The sequence below is a fragment of the Salvelinus sp. IW2-2015 genome, linkage group LG30, assembly GCF_002910315.2.
Source record: "Salvelinus sp. IW2-2015 linkage group LG30, ASM291031v2, whole genome shotgun sequence".
Classification (NCBI taxonomy): Eukaryota; Metazoa; Chordata; class Actinopteri; order Salmoniformes; family Salmonidae; genus Salvelinus; species Salvelinus sp. IW2-2015.
This window is the reverse complement of record NC_036869.1, coordinates 14,699,632-14,721,883: the sequence shown is the minus strand read 5'-3', so window position 1 is coordinate 14,721,883 and position 22,252 is coordinate 14,699,632. Positions and strand designations below refer to the sequence as shown.

Below are 22,252 nucleotides of genomic sequence, written 5' to 3'. Positions count from 1 at the left end.
GATTCAACCAGTGTGCCCAGTGGGAAGGGTCATTGTCACATTACACTTGTAAAACCGTAGAAAATAAAAGMCGAAATCACATTTGAAATGTATTAATTACGTTTTCTTTGGCATGACGTGGGAATTCAAGATATTGGAAGCATGATAAAAGACAGACTGATGTTATGATTTATTGAATATATTGGCTTGTGACAAGGGAGAAAATAGATGCATACACAAGTCAAGTCAAGCTCCAGTTAAGAGAACCTTGAATGGATAAATCAAGAAGCGATATTGTATACTGTAATATTCAACGTAATGCAAAAGTATTGAGTTATTGTCATCACTTCAAATACTTCCATATGCCTCCAATATCTGCAGATGTCTATGGCTATGTCCTATGTGTGTATTTCTCTGTTCTACTCATGTTTTAAGACATACTGCGGTGTTCTGCTTCATAAATGATTACCCATAATATCTAAAACAGGAATAAAATAGGAGTTGAAGATGGTGTGCTTTTTTCCATTACAGTTGGAGGTTTCCCAAACAAGCTAACATCTTAAGATAGAAAATAATCAGGTATAAAATCATCTCCAAGTCCCCCAAATGGAGGAAAGGAGTGTGTATTCTGTAGGTGTACTGTTAGCGCATTCATAAATACACCACAACATGGAAGTGTAATGGGGTATACTGTTCACGCTTCCTTCGAGTTTGGTTTAGATCTAGTGTAGAACACTCCGATTCAGTAGATGACGCTATACGATGGCGCTTCTACAGTACAATACTTTTATATTATTTTCCTCTACTTATCTTCTTGATGGAAGACGAAATTACAAATGACTAACGAAGATCTTCAAGGCTCGATTTTGCTGTACAGCAGCAGCAGTTCAAGGAAAACATTATGAAACTTGCATTGGATAGAAAACTAAACAGTTGGGTCCACAGTTCTGGAGGTGGAAGGACACATCTCACTCAGGTCTGGCTAGTTCATTTACTCCAACTGGGAGACCTCGTGGAAATATGCGCCGAGCATCTTGATGCCCTGGATGTAGTTTGTCCTGAAAGTAAACCATAGACATATATTCATATACACTTACATAAATGTGTACATCACTGAATTAAACAACAAGACGTACCACAGATCCAGTGTTTTCCACAAGCACATGGAGTAGCCAGCCAAATTGAGAATGTATTAAAAAGCTGTGTAATATAATTTAGCAATGCAAGTCATTACTCTATTCTTTAGCATTGCATTGTATTAATTTTTGTTTCTAAAGTATGTCATTGAGAAGATTTGAAAAAAGAACACTGCCCCTTTAAGACAAACGTTCCAAACGAGACATCGAAATGGCTACAATAGGATAGCTAAGAGGAACGGTAGGTTTCTTTTTGTAGACTATCAACAGTGGCCAGCATATTGCTAGTATGTCCACTATTGAAGGTTTACTTTTGTAAATCACTTTCCTTGAAAGAAAGAAATTCAGTGAGAATATTGATAGGCACTTTTTTTGCTCTGGACAGCTTGTGTATGCATCAACTCATGTACTGCTCCAGAAGTTGTGACTTGTGGCAGCATTGTGGTGCTTGAATGATCTGCCTATCATATTGCTCAAATACAAATAGCATGACATTTACTCATGTAGTCTTCTAATGGTAGACTGCGACAGAGCAGGTAAATGTTGAACTGGAATGCAAAAATGTGCTGAAAAGTTACTGATGAAATTCACTGGCCGGACATGTTTTTGACTGGCCCCAGGCCCGTGTTAATGTGTTGAGTCCGTATTCTTATCGGCAGACTCAACAGCCTTGGTTTCTCAAATGACTGCCTCGCCTCGTTCACCAACTACTTCTCAGATAGAGTTCAGTGTGTCAAATCGGAGGGCCTGTTGTCCGGACCTCTGGCAGTCTCTATTGGAGTACCACAGGGTTCAATTCTCGGGCCGACACTATTCTGTATACATCTGGCCCTTCTTTGGACACTGTTAACAAACCTCCAAACGAGCGTCAATGCCATACAACACTCCTTCCGTGGCCTCCAACTGCTCTTAAAACGCTAGTAAAACTAAATGCATGCTTTTCAACCGATCGCTGCCCGCACCCACCCGCCCAACTAGCATCACTACTCTGGACGGTTCTGACTTAGAATATGTGGACAACTACAAATACCTAGGTGTCTGGCTAGACTGTAAACTCTCCTTCCAGACTCATATTAAACATCTCCAATCCAAAATGAAATCTAGAATCGGCTTCCTATTTCGCAACAAAGCCTTCTTCACTCACGCTGCCAAAGATACCCTCGTAAAACTGACTATTCTACCGATCCTTGACTTCAGCAATGTAATTTACAAAACAGCCTCCAACACTCTACTCAGCAAATTGGATGCAGTCTTTCACAGTGCCATCCATTTTGTCACCAAAGCCACATATACCACCCACCACTGCGACCTGTATGCTCTCGTCAGCTGGCCCTCGCTACATATTCGTCGCCAGATCCACTGGCTCCAGGTCATCTATAAGTCTTTGCTAGGTAAAGCTCCGCCTGATCTCAGCTCACTGGTCACCATAACAACATCCACCCGTAGCACGCGCTCCAGCAGGTATATCTCACTGATCATCCCCAAAGCCAACACCTCCTTTGGCCGCCTTTCCTAACCAGTTCTCTGCTSCCAATGACTGGAACGAATATATCTCCCTCGACTTATATCTCCCTCACTAACTTTAAGCATCAGCTATCTGAGCAGCTTACCGATCGTTGCAGCTGTACACAGCCCATCTGTAAATAGCCCATCTACCTACCTCATCCCCATATTGTTTTTATTTACTTTTTTGCACACCAGTATTTCTACTTGCACATCATCATCTGCACATCTATCAATCCAGTTAACTTGCTAAATTGTAATTACTTCGCTACTATGGCTTATTTATTGCCTACCTCCTCACACCATTTGCACARACTGTATATAGACTTTTTTCTATTGTGTTATTGACTGTATGTTTGTTTATTCCATATGTAACTCTGTGTTGTTGTCTGTGTCACACTGCTTTGCTTTATCTTGGCCAGGTTGCAGTTGTAAATGAGAACTTGTTCTCAACTAGCCTACCTGGTTAAATAAAGGTGAAATATATATATWTTTTTTTAAACAGCAGACTCAAACCAGCAGTGTTGCCCTGTCATCGTTCACTTTGACTGATAAGCACCGGTCCTATCAATAGATCACAAGAAGATGCATATCTTTCATTTAAAAAATATATATATATTTCACCTTTATTTAACCAGGTTGGCCAGTTGAGAACAAGTTCTCATTTGCAACTGCGACCTGGCCAAGATAAAGCAAAGCAGTTCGACACATACAACAACACGGAGTTACACATGGAATAAACAAACATACAGTCAATAATACAGTAGAAAAAGTCTATATACAGTGAGTGCAAATGAGGTAAGAGAAGGGTGGTAAGGCAATAAATATGCCATGGTGGCGAAGTAATTACAACATACCAATTAAACACTGGAGTGATCGATGTGCAGAAGATGAATGTGCAAGTAGAGATACTGGGGTCTAAAGGAGCAAGATAAATAAATACAGTATGGGGATGAGGTAGTTGGATGGGCTTTTTACAGGTGCAGTGATCTGTGAGCTGCTCTGACAGCTGGTGCTTAAAGCTAGTGAGGGAGATAAGAGTCTCCAGCTTCAGTGATTTTTGCAGTTGTAGAGGGAGAAGGCTTGGCAGACTTTTTTGATTAGCGAATTAAAAAGTAACCCAGTTAATTTAAGTGGATAAAGTACCTGGCTGAAAATGAGTCTATTAATCGTCTGAATAGCCGACGGTAGTGGAAAACACTGTAGATTACGTGACAATGCTAATAATAATAATACTATTTAGATGGGTGCTTATATTTCACACATGTACAAGTGTGTATTTTAAATGGGAAATGTGTTTTTTTGCATATCCCAACTCCCCCTGAGACACCCTCAGAGAGTAGGGTCACGGCCAGGAGCAATTTGGGTTAAGCGCCTTGCTCAAGGGCACGTCGGCAGATGTTTTACCTTGTTGTCTCTGGGATTTGAACTATCGACCTTTTGGTTACTGGCTCAATGCTCTAACCGCTAGGCTACCTGCTGCTTATAGTCCTGATACGTGGTTGTGGTTTATAGAAATGTGTTGTCAATAGAGCAGTGTTCTTAAATACAGTTCCTGGGGGGAATCATCAGGTGAGCAAGTTTGTGTTCCAGCCCAGCGGTGACACACCTGATTTAACTGAGTTAAGTGTTAGTTATGGCTCAGAGTCAAGTCCAGGACCTCAGCGTGTGGTGTATGTGTGTCAAATCTTGTGCGCTGTCCCATGGTAAACATTCCAGACATAGTATAGATAAAAAAACAATTGTGGCAGCCAACCTGTTGAATTTCTCGTTCTGGGAGTGTGCTCCGTCATCAGACGAGCCCATGGGCAGCAGCATGACGTTGCGGCCGATGGCTTCCTGGAAGGTCAGGGTGACTGGGATGCTGCAGCCTTCCCGCGTCAGGTCAGGTTCCACACCGAACACTGTGGAAAAGAGGGAGAGACCGACATTATTGCTCAACATGTTATTATAAATATTTAAGTAAGACCAGTGTGTGTGTGTGAGAGAGAGAGGGTTTGCCTGTGTGTCCACACACCTGTCTTCATGGCCTTTCTACCAGCCATGTAATGGGGATGGTTGAAGTCGGACACCCAGGCTTTGGCCCCGTGGCCGATGTGCACCTTGAGCTTGTTGGGACTCTCTAGTTCAGCAAACTTCTTCTCCAGGTGGCCAGTAACCTTGATGGGAGAGGATAATATATATATTTTTAAATATGTTTTGACCTTCATATTAAAGTCTCATTGAGATAAAAATATTATATAAACAGTAATGAAAAGAAATACACATGTACAAAAGTATGTATATCCACAGTAAAACGAGTCCTATATCGACAGAACCTGAAAGGTCGCTCAGCAAGAAAGAAGCCACTGCTCCAAAACCGCCATAAAAAAGCCAGACTACGGTTTGCAACTGCACATGGGGACAAAGATCATACTTTTTGGAGAAATGTCCTCTGGTCTGATGAAACAAAATAGAACTGTTTGGCCATAATGACCATCGTTATGTTTGGTGGAAAAAGGGGGAGGCTTGCAAGCCGAAGAACACCATCCCAACCGTGAAGCACGGGGGTGGCAGCATCATGTTGTGGGGGTGCTTTGCTGCAGGAGGGACTGGGGCACTTCACATAATAGATGGCATCATGAGGGGGAAAAAATTGGTGGATATATTGAAGCAACATCTCAAGACATCAGTCGGGAAGTTAAAGCTTGGTCGCAAATGGGTCTTCCAAATGGACAATGACCKCAAGCATACTTCCAAAGTTGTGGCAAAATGGCTTAAGGACAACAAAGTCAAGGTATTGGAGTGGCCATCACAAAGCCCTGACCTCAATCCTATAGAAAATGTGTGGGCAGAACTGAAAAAGCATGTGCGAGCAAGGAGGCTTACAAACCTGACTCAGTTACACCAGCTCTGTCAGGAGGAATGGGCCAAAATGTCCTTATCATGGGAAGCTTGTGGAAGGCTACCCGAAACGTTTGACCCAAGATAAACAATTTAAAGGCAATGCTACCAAACACTAATTGAGTGTATGTAATATTCTGACCCACTGGGAATGTGATGAAAGAAATAAAAGCTTAAATAAATCCATCATTCTCTCTATTATTCTGACATTTCACATTCTTAAAATAAAGTGTTGATCCTAACTGACCTAAGATAGGGAATTTTCACTAGGATTGAATGTCAGGAATTGTGAAATACTGGGTTTAAATGTATTTGGCTAAGGTGTATGTACTTGCAACTTCAACTGTAGATGTTGTGAAATCTGTTGTGAATGTATTGTAATGTTTAAAAAAAAATAATATTATAACTGACGTAATTTTGCTGGACCCTAGGAAGAGTAGCAGCAGCTAATGTGGATCCATAATAAATACAAATAAATAAAAATCACTAAACCATAATTTATTCACATTACTTTAAAAATATATATATTTCAGTGATTGCATATATTACCTTTGATGACTCATTCCAAGTAATCATCTCCTCGATAGAGCTGCTGCCTATGCAYTCTGACAAAATAACTATTTTAGTAATTCTAAGAAATTAAGGCATACTTTTAGGACTGCTGAATACCAACTATCAATCACTTAGATAATGTATTTTCACGTACAGATGCCTTGCGAAGCAACTGCTCTCTATTCCTCTCGATCCGATCGCGCATTCTTCTGTCTCTTTTATGTACCAGGCATAAAACAAACACAGACCAAACAAGTAAGAGAACAATGGATTATGACCATTGTAGTTTTTTACCAAGTTTTCTGTGCAAATTATGTAGAATATTGGCCTGTTAACTAAACTCAGCAACAACAAAAAAAAATCCTCTCACTGTCAACTGCATTTATTTTCAGCAAACTTAACATGTGTAAATATTTGTATGAACATAACAAGATTCAACAACTGAGACATAAACTGAACAAGTTCCACAGACACGTGACTAACAGAAATTGAATAATGTGCCCCTGAACAAAGGGGGGGTCAAAATCAAAATTAACAGTCAGTATCTGGTGTGGCCACCAGCTGCATTAAGTACTGCAGTGCATCTCCTCCTCATTGACTGCACCAGATTTACCAGTTCTTGCTCTGAGATGTTACCCCACTCTTCCATCAAGGCAGCTGCAAGTTCCCGGACATTTCTGGGGGGAATGGCCCTAGCCCTCACCCTCCGATCCAACAGGTCCCAGACGTGCTCAATGGGATTGAGATCCGGGCTCTTCGCTGTTCATGGCAGAACACTGACATTCCTGTCTTGCAGGAAATCACACACAGAACGCGCAGTATGGCTGGTGGCCTTGTCATGCTGGAGGGTCATGTCAGGATGAGCCTGCAGGAGGGTACCACATAAGGGAGGAGGATGTCTTCCCTGTAACGCACAGTGTTGAGATTGCCTGCAATGACAACAAGCTCAGTCCAATGATGCTGTGACACACCGCCCCAGACCATGACGGACCCTCCACCTCCAAATCAATCCCGCTCCAGAGTACAGGCCTCGGTGTAACGCTCATTCCTTCGACGATAAACGCAAATCCGACATCACCCCTGGTGAGATGTTACGCACGCCTCTGAGAAGAGGGAACGCAACTCCCTGCTGCAACTCAACTCCCTGTGAAGCGTAAGAGGTATGGACTGTAGGCGTGAGTAAGGACGACAAAGGCAGATTTTACCGTTACTAGGATTTATTTCCTTACGGTAATATGGGGAAAAGGGGCTGGACGGAACCAAAGCAAAGAAAGTAAATATCAAAACTTCCCCCTTTCCCATCTAACCTGCCTACCCACTACTTACCTATCTTAGCACCACCTGGTGCCCTAACCAAAATACAGGGGGTGGTCCGCCCAGGTCTTACCTAGTGTGCCTAGACAATGAATATACTACGGGTATATGTATGCCCGCGGGCCTCTTGCCTAAGCACTCCCAAAGTGCCTTCTCCTTCCCCCCTGGGAACAAATGAAACAGAACAATTATTAACAAACAATTTCAATAATCAAAACAGTGCGTCCTATAACACATAAGACATAACCAATCAGCTCCCTCAGCAACAACTTATATAGTACATACCAAATCTCTGAGAAAACAACCAACACTTTATCACAATCAAATTCTCAAGCAAGGATCTCTCTCTCCAATCTTTCCAAAATCTTCTCTCTCTAATGATTTCTCTCCCTCCAAAAAAMATCTKTTTTRCTGAACAGAACACTGGCTTTTATATTCCTCAGGTGGCAAAGGTAATTAGTGMCAGCTGCTTCTTGACGAGGGGGCGTGGTCAGCTCTCCAATTATCAATTAGCCATGGAGAACTCAGGAAGCTATCTCCTGAAACACACACTCAAATACATACCACAACACAGAAAACTGGGGAACGTAACATGAGACAAAACTGCGACTCGTCAGTGAAGAGCACTTTTTGCCAGTCCTGTCTGGTCCAGCGACGGTGGGTTTGTGCCCATAGGCAACGTTGTAGCCGGTGATGTCTGGTGAGGACCTGCCTTACATCAGGCCTATAAGCCCTCAGTCCAGCCTCTCTCAGCCTATTACGGATAGTCTGAGCACTGATGGAGGGATTGTGCGTTCCTGGTGTAACTCCGGCAGTTGTTGTTGCCATCCTGTACCTGTCCCGCAGTTGTGATGTTCGGATGTACCGATCTTGTGCATGTGTTGTTACACGTGGTCTGCCACTCCGAGGACAATCAGCTGTCCATCCTGTCTCCCTGTAGTGCTGTCTTAGGTGTCTCACAGTACGGACATTGAAATTTATTTCCTTGGCCACATCTGCAGTCCTCATGCCTCCTTGCAGCATGCGTAAGGCACGTTCACGCAGATGAGCAGGGACCCTGGGCATCTTTCTTTTGGTGTTTTTCAGAGTCAGTAGAAAGGCTTCTTTAGTGTCCTAGGTTTTCATAACTGTGACCTACCGTCTGTAAGCTGTTAGTGTCTTAACAACCGATCCACAGGTGCATGTTCATTAATGGTTTACGGTTCATTGAACAAGCATGGGAAACAATTTTTAAACCTTTTACAATGAAGATCTGTCAAGTTATTAGAATTTTTACAAATTATCTTTGAAAGATAGGGTTCTGAAAATGACATTTCTTTTTTTGCTGAGTTTACAACTCCCTACTACATTGCACAGTTCGGTCAATTGATCTGACTGAGTCAATTGGTTGTTTAAAAAACGAAAAATAAATGTCAGCACTACAGGCTAATAGACCAGTGGTTCCAAACCAGGGGTACGAGGACCTCTGGGGGTACTTGGCCTATCCACAGGAGGTACTTGAGAAGACTCATGAGACCATAGGCCTACTGGTAAAATGCACATGAGAGGGTACTTCAGGGGTAAACATTTGTTGTTGGTATAGTAACCAAAAAAAAGTTACCCCACCCCGCATGCACCAGGTGGCTTTCTGTCCGACTCCGACCCGCTACCGCAAGAACTGGACCCAAACCCAACCGCAATCCTGCATTGTTATTTTAGGCGTATGTGACACAGCTCACTTGCCAGCCGTAGTCCCAGCAATTCCGTGCCCTATAAGCAATATCAAATGCGCAAAAATAATTTAAGAAATATGTTAAATTACCAGAGATTATTACATGACCAATTATATTAGGTTATCTGTATTACTGGGCTATATCAGCCAAAATGCTAGATGTAGTTTGAAGAGAGCAGAGTTGGAGACTTGCACTTTCTCTCTACCTTTTAGAATTGTGGAGATTCTCAGATGGAGAAATATGGGTGATCAATATTTATTTCTAGGCAATGTAGTAACCTATAGCCTAATCATATTTAGGAATCAATTTAATTGGATAGACAACTGCCCCGTGCTTCTCCGCCCATGCGTAGACTATAGCCTACTCTATTTAATTAAGACCACATGCGCACCTGATCTCACATGTATGAGATCAGATGTTGAAGCAACAAGAATGATGAAAGCGACTGTTGCTACTTTTGCATATAGGACATAGCCTACAGTACTTTTTAGGGGGGGTGATTTGCAGCCATAGGCAAATAAATGGGTAATCAATACTTATTGAAAATGAAAAGGAATTTTCCTTTACAATGATCAAATTTGTTGATTGCACCTCMACTCACGTTGGTTGAGCGCACTCCACTTCTTTCCATGATCAAGATTTATTTTCTAAAATGGGTAATACTTACTGAAAATAAAAAGGCATTTCCTTTTCAATTATGGTTAAATGTGTTGATTGTACCTCGACTCACGTTGGTTAAGTTAATTTCATATTTAAGTTAACTGCCACATGATTCTCCGCCCATGTAGGCACGCCCACCTAGGAGAAGAGAGGTAAGGCTACTGAAGTTGAAGCAGTGAATTCTAAGTGTGTGAATAATGTGAAAAATATGTTTTAATACAATCGTTAGGCTAAGGCTAACACATACAAATAATATTCGGGACAACAAAGATATGTTCATCCCAAAGTCGTCTGTCTGACCGCAGCATGAAAAATGACGGGAATGCAGCCCTCTATTTGGAACCACTAATAGATGGATCTAATGCTTGAGAATGAATTGAAATGTAAGGAACTGACCACTGGGGTATGATGTTTCTCCACTATTATTTCATCCAACAATGGAGAACATGTAATGTGCTTATTCAATAACACCTTTAATTAAACACGAAATGGCCTAAAGACCTGATCCTAGAAGAATTGAACTTATTTGCTTATCTACCTTTACCACTGTTCATATGTCAGCCTAACTTGCTGAGATGTTAGGATTTGAAGTAGGGGGAACTGATCCTAGATCTGCACTTAAAAAGACGAGGAAAGTATCTAAAAACCTGATCATAGAGTTGAGTTCTACCTAAATTCTAGGAGGTTTCTACCTGTTTCTCCACCACTTTGGGGTCCATGTCAGGGACCAGGCGGATGGAGAACTTGCCAATGACCTTGCGGGGAATGACGGTCTTGGCACCCACGTCAGAGAAGGCCCCCTCGATGCCATGCAGAGAGAGGGAGGGGTACCTCCAGCGGTGCATCAGGATAGCCTCCTGCAGACGAGGGTCAAAGGAAAGGGAAAATGACATTATGAACCAGATAATGTTGGGAATGAATCACTTACAAATGACTGAGAATCAACCAGCATTGCTTTTAAATCTAGTTATTTGTAATTTCAGACATTGGCCCCGTTTGAATTCTTCAGAAATGCATACATAAGCACATTGGATAAGTGAGAGCATGGTTAGCAACCTATTACTTTCCCCAAACCAACCAATTAAGATCAGTGATTGATTCAAGGGAGGTAGAATATAAAGAGGAATTTTTCATTTCTGTAGTATTCGAACAGGGACATGCTCTCCATACCTTGGTGTCGTGTAGGAGCTTCCCAGCTCCGATGTCCTTGGCGTACTCCACCATGTCAAAGTCGATCTTCTCGTACAGTTTCTTCTCCTCGTCAGTGACATTGGTCACTTCCTCGTACATCCCCGGGACCAGGATCTTCCCCTTCTTGTCCACTAGGGAGCCTGAAGGAGGACACACCAGTGGTCGGATTTCATTTTGCAGCAAGAAAAGAAAACTAATTCCACCCAGTTTCAGTCCGTTTTCTTTTGTTTGGTGCATTATGAACCCCGCAGAGATATCTTATGCCTCGTCCGGAAACAAACCTCAGTCCTACAACCCCCAGTCCCTATAGAACCTCCTAGGCACTTTGTAGACTTCATTCAAGCATTTTATTTGATTCTATCAGAGGGCTACAAACCTATTATTATACCTATCAAATCATTTCATACCTACATATCTCTATGATAATTCTATTCCAGCACACCTGATTCAACTCACCCAAAAGTGCAATGAGGTCGGTCATGGCTTCATGGACCGAGCCTCCAAACACCCCAGAATGGAGGTCCTTGTCACAGCACTCCATCTGACAAAACAAGGTTATTTCATTTAAAGCAGGACTAGGCCCTCCCCGCCCTCCTTTCGGCAAATCTGACCACGACTCCATTTTGCTCCTCCCTTCCGATAGGCAGAAACTCAAACAGGAAATACCCGTGCTAAGGACTATTCAACGCTGGTCTGGAAAAAAATAAAAATCGTAATCCACGCTTCTTTTGATCACACGGACTGAGATATGTTCTGGGTAGCTTCCGAGAATAATATTGACAAATATACTGATACGGTGAGTGAGTTGCTACGGTGACGGAGTTTCAGGAAATTATGTTGTACCCACTGACTATTAAAACCTACCCTAACCAGTAACCGTGGATAGATGGCAGCATTCCCACAAAACTTAAAGCGCAAACCACCGCATTTAACCATGGCAAGGTGACTGGGAATATGGCAGAATACACACAGTGTAGTTATTCCCTCCGCAAGGCAATCAAACAGGCAAAACGTCAGTATAGAGACAAAGTTGAGTCGCAATTCAATGGCTCAGACATGAGACGTATGTGGCAGGGTCTACAGACAATCATAGACTACAAAGGGAAAACCAGACATGTCGGGGACACCAACGTCTTGCTTCCGGACAAGCTAAATTCATTCTTCGCCCGCTTTGAGGATAACACAGTGCCACCGACGCAGCCCGCTACCAAGGACTGTGGGCTCTCCTTCTCCATGGCCGACGTGAGTAAGACATTTAAGCGTGTTAACCCTTGCAAGGCTGCCGGCCCAGACGGCATCCCTAGCTGCGTCCTCAGAGCATGCGCAGGCCAGCTGGCTGGAGTGTTTACGTACATATTCAATCTCTCCCTATCCCAGTCTGCTGTCCCCACATGCTTCAAGATGGCCACCATTGTTCCTGTACCCAAGAAAGCAAAGGTAACTTAACTAAATGACTATCGCCCGTGCACTCACTTCTGTCATCATGAAGTGCTTTGAGAGACTAGTCAAAGGATCATGTCACCCTAGACCCACTTCAAATTGCTTAACGCCATAATAGATCCACAGACGATGCACTCGCCATCATAATGCACAATGCCCTATCCCATCTGGACAAGAGGAATACCTATGTAAGAATGCTGTTCATTGACTATAGCTCAGCATTCAACATACTAGTACCCTCCAAGCTCATCATTAAACTCGAGGACCTTGGTCTGAACCCCGCCCTGTGCAACGGGTCCTGGACTTCCTGACGGGCCGCCCCTAGGTGGTGAAGGTAGAAAACACCTCCTCCACACTGGGGCCCCACAAGGGTGCGTGCTCAGCCCCCTCCTGTACGCCCTGTTCACCCATGACTGCGTGGCCAAGCACGCCTCCAACTCAATCATCAAGTTCGCAGACGACACAACAGTAGTAGGCTTGATTACCAACGATAACGAGACAGCCTACAGGGAGGAGGTGAGGGCTCTGGGAGTGTGGTACCAGGAAAATAGCCTCTCACTCAACGTCAACAAAACAAAGGAGATGATCGTGGACTTCAGGGAACAGCAGAGGGAACACCCCCCTATCCACATCACCGGGGGAAAACTACCTGCCCTCCAGGACACCTACAGCACCCGATGTCACAGGAAGGCCAAAAAGATCATCAAGGACAACAACCACTCGAGCCACTGCCTGTTCACCCCACTATAATCCAGAAGGTAAGGTCAGTACAGGTGCATTAAAGCTGGGACCGAGAGACTGAAAAACAGCTTCTATCTCAAGGTCATCAGATTGTTAAATAGCCATTACTAGCACATTAGAAGCTGCTGCCTATATACACTGCTCAAAAAAATAAAGGGAACACTAAAATAACACATCCTAGATCTGAATGAATGAACTATTCTTATTAAATACTTTTTTCTTTACATAGTTGAACGTGCTGACAACAAAATCACACAAACATTTGATTTCCATTGATAATTTATCAACCCATGGAGGTCTGGATTTGGAGTCACACTCAAAATTAAAGTGGAAAACCACACTAGAGGCTGATCCAACTTTGATGTAATGTCCTTAAAACAAGTCAAAATTAGGCTCAGTAGTGTGTGTGGCCTCCACGTGCCTGTATGACCTCCCTACAACGCCTGGGCATGCTCCTGATGAGGTGGCGGATGGTCTCCTGAGGGATCTCCTCCCAGACCTGGACTAAAGCATCCGCCAACTCCTGGACAGTCTGTGGTGCAACGTGGCGTTGGTGGATGGAGCGAGACATGATGTCCCAGATGTGCTCAATTGGATTCAGGTCTGGGGAACGGGCGGGCCAGTCCATAGCATCAATGCCTTCCTCTTGCAGGAACTGCTGACACTCCAGCCACACTGAGGTCTAGCATTGTCTTGCATTAGGAGGAACCCAGGGCCAAACGCACCAGCATATGGTCTCACAAGGGGTCTGAGGATCTCATCTCCGGTACCTAATGGCAGTCAGGCTACCTCTGGCGAGCCCATGGAGGGCTGTGCGGCCCCAAAGAAATGCCACCCCACACCATGACTGACCCATCGCCAAACCGGTCATGCTGGAGGATGTTGCAGGCAGCAGAACGTTCTCCACGGCGTCTCCAGACTGTCACGTCTGTCACATTTGCTCAGTGTGTGAACCTGCTTTCATCTGTGAAGAGCACAGGGCGCCAGTGGCAAATTTGCCAATCTTGGTGTTCTCTGGCAAATGCCAAACGTCCTGCACGGTGTTGGGCTGTAAGCACAACCCCCACCTGTGGACGTCGGGCCCTCATACCACCCTCATGGAGTCTGTTTCTGACCGTTTGAGCAGACACATGCACATTTGTGGCCTGCTGGAGGTCATTTTGCAGGGCTCTGGCAGTGCTCCACCTACTCCTCCTTGCACAAAGGCGGAGGTAGCGGTCCTCCTGCTGGGTTGTTGCCCTCCTACGGCCTCCTCCATGTCTCCTGATGTACTGGCCTGTCTCCTGGTAGCCCCCATGCTCTGGACACTACGTGACAGACACAGCAAACCTTCTTGCCACAGCTCACATTGATGTGCCATCCTGGATGAGCTGCACTACTGAGCCACTTGTGTGGGTTGTAGACTCTGTCTCATCTACCACTAGAGTGAAAGCACCGCCAGCATTCAAAAGTGACCAAAACATCAGCAAGGAAGCAAGGAAACTGAGAAGTGGTCTGTGGTCACCACCTGCAGAACCACTCCTTTATTGGGGGTGTCTTGCTAATTGCCTATAATTTCCACCTGTTGTCTATTCCATTTACACAACAGCATGTGAAATTTATTGTCAATCAGTGTTGCTTCCTAAGTGGACAGTTTGATTTCACAGAAGTGTGATTGACTTGGAGTTACATTGTGTTGTTTAAGTGTTCCCTTTATCTTTTTGAGCAGTGTACAATGGAACACTAGTCACTTTAATAATGTTTACATATCTTGCATTACTCATCTCATATGTATATACTGTATTATATTATATCCTAATGTATCTTATTCTATGCCGCTCTGACATTGGTCATCCATATATTTATATATTCTTAATTCCATTCTTTTACTTAGATGTGTGTATTAGGTATACGTTGTGAAATTGTTAGATATTACTGCACGGTTGGAGCTAGAAACACAAGCATTTCGCTACACATGCAATAACATCTGCAAAATACATGTATGTGACCAATAAAATTTTATTTGATTTTATGACCCATGCAATAACTGTTTATTGTGATAATTGCACCCTCTAGATTTTTCTAACTCTATGGGCTCACCTCAATGAAGAAGTAGCAGATCCCCCTCAGTCCATAGGTAATGCAGGGTTTGGTCTTGCCCAGCCAGTAGTTGTCTGAGATGCATACGTAATCCACGTCCTTCAGGAAGGTGTCTTTGCGGGCGAACACCAGCTCGTCCAGGCCCTCCGAGCCCGATTCCTCCATGCCCTCGAAGCAGAACTTGATGTTGATCGGAAGCTCCTGTTTTCATGAGAGGCATGGATGAGTATCTCAGCGGGCAAAATACAGCACTATTTTCTGGTTGTAAAATGCTTTGTTGTTGTTGAGAAAACATCACATGACCGATTACAACCAACTGGTCTCCGTTACAACCAGGTAGAGATGTCTTTTTCATTTGTTTTCTATTAACCACAAACTATTAAAGCCTCGAAATGAATGTCACTGTTGGGGCTGACAAAAGACTACTTCAACTTCTTCAGTCATGTGCTTAAATTTTATGACAAATAGAGATCATCAAATCATTCAATTAAAATGTATATAGCCCTAGCTTTCAAACATCATTGTCACAAAGTGCCTACACCCCAAAAAACGATCTAGAGGAGGAATAAGACTCAGAGGGGAGGCCCATCCTCCTCTGGCTGTACCTCAAATAGTTACGATGTCAGGGAGCTAGTATAACATGTAGGTCAGCTCAATCATTAAACGCTGATGACAGGGGATAAAAATGACTTGAGGACTTTGGACGGCCGTGCTGCTGACAACACTGATGTGATCAACTGTAATCATCGAGACGAAAAGTCTTCAAGCCAAGAGGCTTTTTACCATGGAGCTGACATATCAACAAGTCCTTTTAACCTTGCTTGGTTATAGGCTTGTTATTAGGTGCCTAACCAAGAAAAGAGCCCATGTACTAAAACTGTTTTGAAAACACAATCCAATGGGTTTTTCTTTGTCCTGGGCAAGCTTGAGTGAGTGGTACTTATCAAGTCGTGGTGCTGTGTCTTACCTGTTGGATCTTTTGGTAGCCCTCAATGCAGTTGAACCAGGCCAACACTGGGCCCTTGTCGTCTGTCGAGCCTCGGCCATAGAGCTTCCCTGCAGCGGATTAAGTTGCTGATTATGTTTTTTATGATGACAATTTACGCAATCTGCAAGCCGTAGGTGTCTTAGTAAAAAAATGACTTCAATCTAAACGCCAATGAATAAAACCATTAAAAATATATATATAGCAATGATAATGATCTACTATATTATCTTTGAAAACTATTTTAGCCTATAGTCATTTAACAGATATCATTATAGGCCAATAAAATAAAATGGGGAGAATGCTACTAAAAGGAAAGAAAAAATGCATTACTAGCTTCCCTGTGAAACACATCAAGAGCCAAAGGAAGGAAATGAGGATTTAGCAACTGTCACAAGACATCAACAGGGTTTTGTTGGCATAGAAAAGTCTTCGGCGGTAACAGTCACCTGACGGGGGGGGGGGGGGTCATTTTAGGGATAGAAAATGACTGTGTGTAAACTTCAACGACTTAAACCAGATAAAGTATGTAGAAAAGATAATGGACAAAATATATATTGTTTTTATAAGATCATCTTTGAGAACTAACAATCACCAAAATAAAAACTAGACAGTCAGGGAATCTAACATTTTTGTCATGGCATGGGGCCCCCATTGATAATGTTTGAGTCACTCAGATAACATATGCCATGGCAAAATCTGTAGAATTGCAGGAAATGTGCTTTAAAATAGCTACATTTTGTCACTGCGGCCAGCAGAAAGGCGACCGCAGCATTGGCCTCGCCCATGGCCACGCCCCCACCACCTAAGTCCCATTTTGATCCAGAAAAGTGTGTCGGCGTGGAAGGAAAGTGCTGCTTACACATCTCTGCATTTGACACACTGACATGTATACAGCAACATAGCTGACTGCCACATAGCATAACTGACACATATGTCCTTCCAATGATATGCTAATAAAATGTTGATGTAAAAAAAGTCTATAAAAATTCAATGTATCCACACAAATGGCACTTTTCACAATTCAATTCTAACTCAAATGTCACCAGAAAGGCGACCAGGATGTTGTGCAACCACAGGCCAAAACATCAAAACAGAATGATTTGTGTCTCACTTGGACAGACTTGATAGGAACAACACTAGGTTTCCAGTAAGGAAAATATATATATATATATATATATATATATATATATATATATTACCTTTATTTAACTAGGCAAGTCAGTTAAGAACAAATTCTTATTTTCAATGCCTAGGAACAGTGGGTTCGACAGATTTGACGGCCTAGGAACTGCCTTAAAATCGACAGATTTGTACCTTGTCAGCTCGGGGATTCGAACTTGCAAACTTTCGGCTGCTAGTCCACCACTCTAACCACTAGACTACCCTACCGCCCCATTTTACAGACAGGTGATTGATTGGTGGACCATTGAGGAAAGTTCCTTATCAAACACTAATTTCATGCAATCATTTTAAACCCATTTGAATGAGAGTGACACTGATCACAGCCTTGACTGCCACCCGTGTAACCTGTAGTTTGGAGTCTTCAGTTTAATTGGTGCAGACTTTTGGAAAACATGCAGATAATAGCCAATAGTCCAGGGCATGTCTAAAGGGCTTAAGAACAACATACCACATAGTCAATTATGGGCAAGCCTTGCCTTCATAGCTCTTTACACCTTGCATACAGTGTGTCCTGCAGCTTTCATAGACTAGCAGCGAAATTATTAAAAGGTGTGCCACATACAACTGCAGTCTGTTAGCAGATTTTATTTTTGATTCAGTAATCATGCAGCATGATGTCATGTAGGAATGGTTTTTGATAAAAATTAATTATAAAACTAAAACAATGCCATAAGCCTATATTTCACAAGTCAAGAACCAACAGAAATCATGACACCTATAAGCTGATGCAAGGAGAAATGCAAATCAGAAACATATTTCCCCAAAAAAGAGAACACTGAAACATCAAAGTCCAAATCTCAATGTTGGCATGGATTTTGATGTTTCAGCACTGTTCTCTTTTAGGTGCTTTGAAATAGCTGCTCTCACCATCTTTCTCCACCAGCGTGAAGGGCTCTGTGTCCCACCCGTCGCCGATTGCGGCTGGCTGGACGTCCAGGTGGCCGTAGATGCACACCGTCTTCTTGCTCGGGTCAGAGCCCAAGCAGCCAAGGACGATGGGTGGCAAGGGGATCTCCTCTCCGGAGGGAAGCTGAGGGGGCAAGAGGGGCCAAATATAAAAAGGGTTTCATTCTCAATGGTCTAAAAATCCATATTTTCCTCTTCTCCTTCATTGCACCAACATGAAAGAAATGACCAGGTAAAAGAAGAAGGGAATGAGACAGATTTAAGAACCAGTGATACTGCAAAGCAGTCAGGGTTGAAGGGGGTCTGAGTCCAGTCAGAGGATCGGCAGCAGTGTTCTTTCCTGGAAGCCTCTCATGCTCCACAGGGATGAAGAGGACTAAGTGAGTAAAGACCCTAGGGTAAATGATTTACATCCATGAAAGTCAAGGGAGCAGTTGCATTTCATTTGATGGGTTGCAGTTTACTCAAAATGTTAGTGCTGTGCTAAAGTATTTGCTCCTTTATTCATTCTCTACTTTTGAATATTTTTGATAATGAATGTTAGACCTTCAACCAAAACCTAATATTTGATAAAGGGAACCTGAGTGAACAAATAAGAACAATTACATACTAATTTCATTTATTTCATAAACAAAGTTAGCAAGACGACATTGAATGTTCCTGAGTGGCCTAGTTACAGTTTTGACTTAAATCCGCTTGAAAATCTCTGGCAAGACTTGGAAATGGCTGTCTAGCGATGATCAACAACATGACAGGGCTTGAAGAAGTTTAAAAAGAATAATGCAAATATTGTACAATCCATTGCTGCCAAATGTGATTATAACATGTATGGACTCTGGGGTGTGGATACTTATGTAAATTGGATATTTCTGTATTTTATTTTCAATAAATTTGCAAACATTTCTAAAAACATGTTTTCAATTTGTCATTATGGGGTATTGAATTCAGGCTGTAACAACGAAATGTGGAATAAGTCAAGGTGTATGAATGCTTTCTGAAGGCACTGTATCAAGGCACATAGTGCAAAGGCCTACCTTTTGTTTGCCAATGTCTACCATTTCCACCGTGCCCCCTAGCTTCTCAATGTCCTTGGCTGCCATCTCCATCATCTTCTTGATCTCCCCTCGCTTCTCCGGCCAGGCGGACACACTCTGCACAGCAACCCATTGGGCAAGACGCTAAATGCAGAGAGGATAGAGATAGCAGGACAGAGAGAGCGAGATGAACATTAGACCCAATTCTGATTGTTTTATAAATGTAGGCTATGCTATGATGAATTGTTCAACATTGTTGCTTACGCAACACACATTTTTGTCATGCCAATATAAATACATTTTCAATTGACAGAGGCTTTCAAGCCAATTTCATACGCAATCAGTTCATGTTAGTGGTAATAATCAAGGAACACAGAGAAAAATGACATATTTACCTGATTTGTTTGATATTAATAGTTAACAATTAATACTTTGCAAATAGTAAGACATTTCTGTTATATTAATGCTGTGAAGGGATGGTTTATATTCCCTGCAGCTAATCTAGGTGTATGCGTCACTAGAGATGGCTTGAGGTGACAAATGAGTTAGACTGCATTCCATAGACAGGATGTGGTGGGTGTAACCGAGATAGATAGCCTGGAAGAATTTAGAACAATCCTTCATAGTCTCTAAATCATCCTGGCATCTGGGAAACTAAGACAACAACCCCCGTGCAGAGTGGGCTTATGATGCCCCAATCTGCATGGGAGGGGGGGAACCTGCCATGACTAAGGATTTTTAGATCTACTATATAAAAGAACTCTGCATTTCTGTAAATGTTAAGCTCTCGGCAACACACACTATGGTGTGTGTCGACCAGCTTCATTATTGCAATAATTAAATCGATATTAAATAGGGATTATTGTTTGAAGATGGTTGTCCAGGTCTCTCTCAGCATGAATTTCCACGACAATTTACAGGGGCGGCAGGTGGTTAGAGTGGTTAGAGCGTTGGGCCAGTAACCGGAAAATATGCTGGATCTAATTCCCAAGCTGAACAAGGCAGTTAACCCACTGTTCCCTGGTAGGCCATCATTATAAATAAGAATGTGTTCTTAACTGACTTGCCTAGTTAGTTAAAAGGTTAAATTAAAAATGTTTAACTAATAGGACACATTCAGATCGGTATTTGTTTAGTGATGGGGGGAGGAAATTGTTACATATTGGGATATTATTTTTGCACTAGTTGGCTGTACCTGCAACCAAACGCCAGTATTTTTCCTTCATAGCTGGTTCTCCATATTTTTAAATATGGAGCAAATTTGTTTTCAGCACTTTAAATTTCCATGACTGATCAGAACTAGTTCTCATGGCTTGCTCATCCCTCTGCAGCAATATGCTTGGAACGTCAAATCGCAATAAAAATCACAGTATTGAATAGCAATATATATTGAATTGTGAGAATCGCAATACATATCATATTGGCACCTAAGTATAGGTATAATATTGTGAGGTCCCTGCTCTATACTTGTTCAAGTGTATTAATAGGAAAAGCCACAAGCACATGACTGTTATAGTGGCAAGGAAGTGAAGTCTTAGGCACTAAAGCTAATACCCTGGTGTCCTATCTTATGTGCTGGTGTTTTTGCTACCCAGCCTGGTCTAATAGAGTATAGGTATAATATTGTGATTAATATATGTTACGTTTGGTATGGTTAAGGCAAAAACGAAAGTAGGGTGGTTGGTCAGGGAGGATGTATAACGCAAACGTCTAGCAACCCAAAGTTTGCAAGTTCAAATCTCATCACAGACAACTTTAGCATTTTATCTAATTAGAAACTTTTCAAATACTTACTACTTTTTTAGCTACTTTGCAACTACTTGGCATGTTAGCTAACCCTTCCCCTAACCTCAACCCTTTAACCTAACTCCTAAACTTAACCCATAGCCTAGCTAACATTAGCCAGCTGGCTAGAATTTGTAAAATATCATACGTTTAGCAAACTCGTAAAATATACGTTTTGCAAATTTGTAACATATACGAAATGGGTGATGGACATCCACAAATTAATACATACCATACAAAACGTAACATACCATATCATAAGAAGTCTCGGATTTACGCACAGAATAATATGAAATGCTCTGAGACTAGGTTGTGCTACTATGTCAGTTCTTGCTACTCTTGTGATCTAAAGGGGTTGGAGAAGTGAAATCAATAGCCTAGGCATGCCAGGCTAGGATTTTAATAAGTCCTTCTGATGACTAAGAATTTTGTTAAATCATTTAATATGAGATTCACCTGGAAAGTAATGTTTTGGCTAAAATATTACTATGGCTAGCAAATGCATTACTAAACTCAGTCAAGTCAGAGATAGTAATAACGTTACATGACTAAATGCATTATAATTCAAGTAGTGAGAAAATCCTACCTCAATGTATAGCTCCTGGTGTTCGTCCACATATTTAAAAAGTGCTTGAAGATGAGCCATCTTTGGCTGAAGAGTTTACTGGAATCTAAGAGCTGTTGGGACAGAGACTATTTCAACTATGAATTAACAGAGCAATGCACATGCCTCAATGTCTTGTAACGTTTTATTGACCATTAGCTCCTCCCAAACTGCTGACTGTGACACTACTAGTAGTTGTGATGGCATGGTATTATCTCAGAAACCCCCGAACGTTGCAAATAACAATGTGGAATCTTCATACTCATAGGCAAGTGAGTTTCTTGTTGGCAATATTGTTGAAACCTTTTCAGAAACATATTATAAAGAAGAGACAGAGGTAAGTCACCTCAGTATGCTTTCAGGATAAGAAAAAGTAATGCACCAATAAAAAAAAGTTGTGTACCGGGTGAAAATTGATTGCATTTGTTTTGTAACCGACTGCCTCCCGGGCGTGAGCTAGCTGCCCCATTCAAGCCCACGGCTCATCTGGGCTTGTTTTCATAATGTCCGAGTCATTTCTAGAACAGCGAGATGTGCGTGACCTGCCTTCCTTGCCCAGAAGG

General features: G+C 42.3%; 1 protein-coding gene across 1 annotated transcript; it reads right to left on the bottom strand.

Moving 5' to 3' along the window:
• Positions 1 to 145: 145 nt before the first annotated feature.
• Positions 146 to 21,829, bottom strand: LOC111955262 (cytosolic non-specific dipeptidase-like). The gene is made up of 11 exons (XM_023975437.2): positions 21,672 to 21,829; positions 19,301 to 19,444; positions 18,228 to 18,390; positions 16,158 to 16,246; positions 15,191 to 15,391; positions 11,387 to 11,471; positions 10,910 to 11,070; positions 10,432 to 10,596; positions 4,636 to 4,777; positions 4,375 to 4,522; positions 146 to 1,037 (listed from the first exon to the last, which is right to left on the bottom strand). The coding sequence occupies exons 1-11, from the start codon at positions 21,729 to 21,731 to the stop codon at positions 971 to 973; spliced, it is 1,425 nt and encodes a 474-aa protein (XP_023831205.1). The 5' UTR covers positions 21,732 to 21,829; the 3' UTR covers positions 146 to 970.
• Between the last annotated feature and the right edge of the window lie 423 nt (positions 21,830 to 22,252).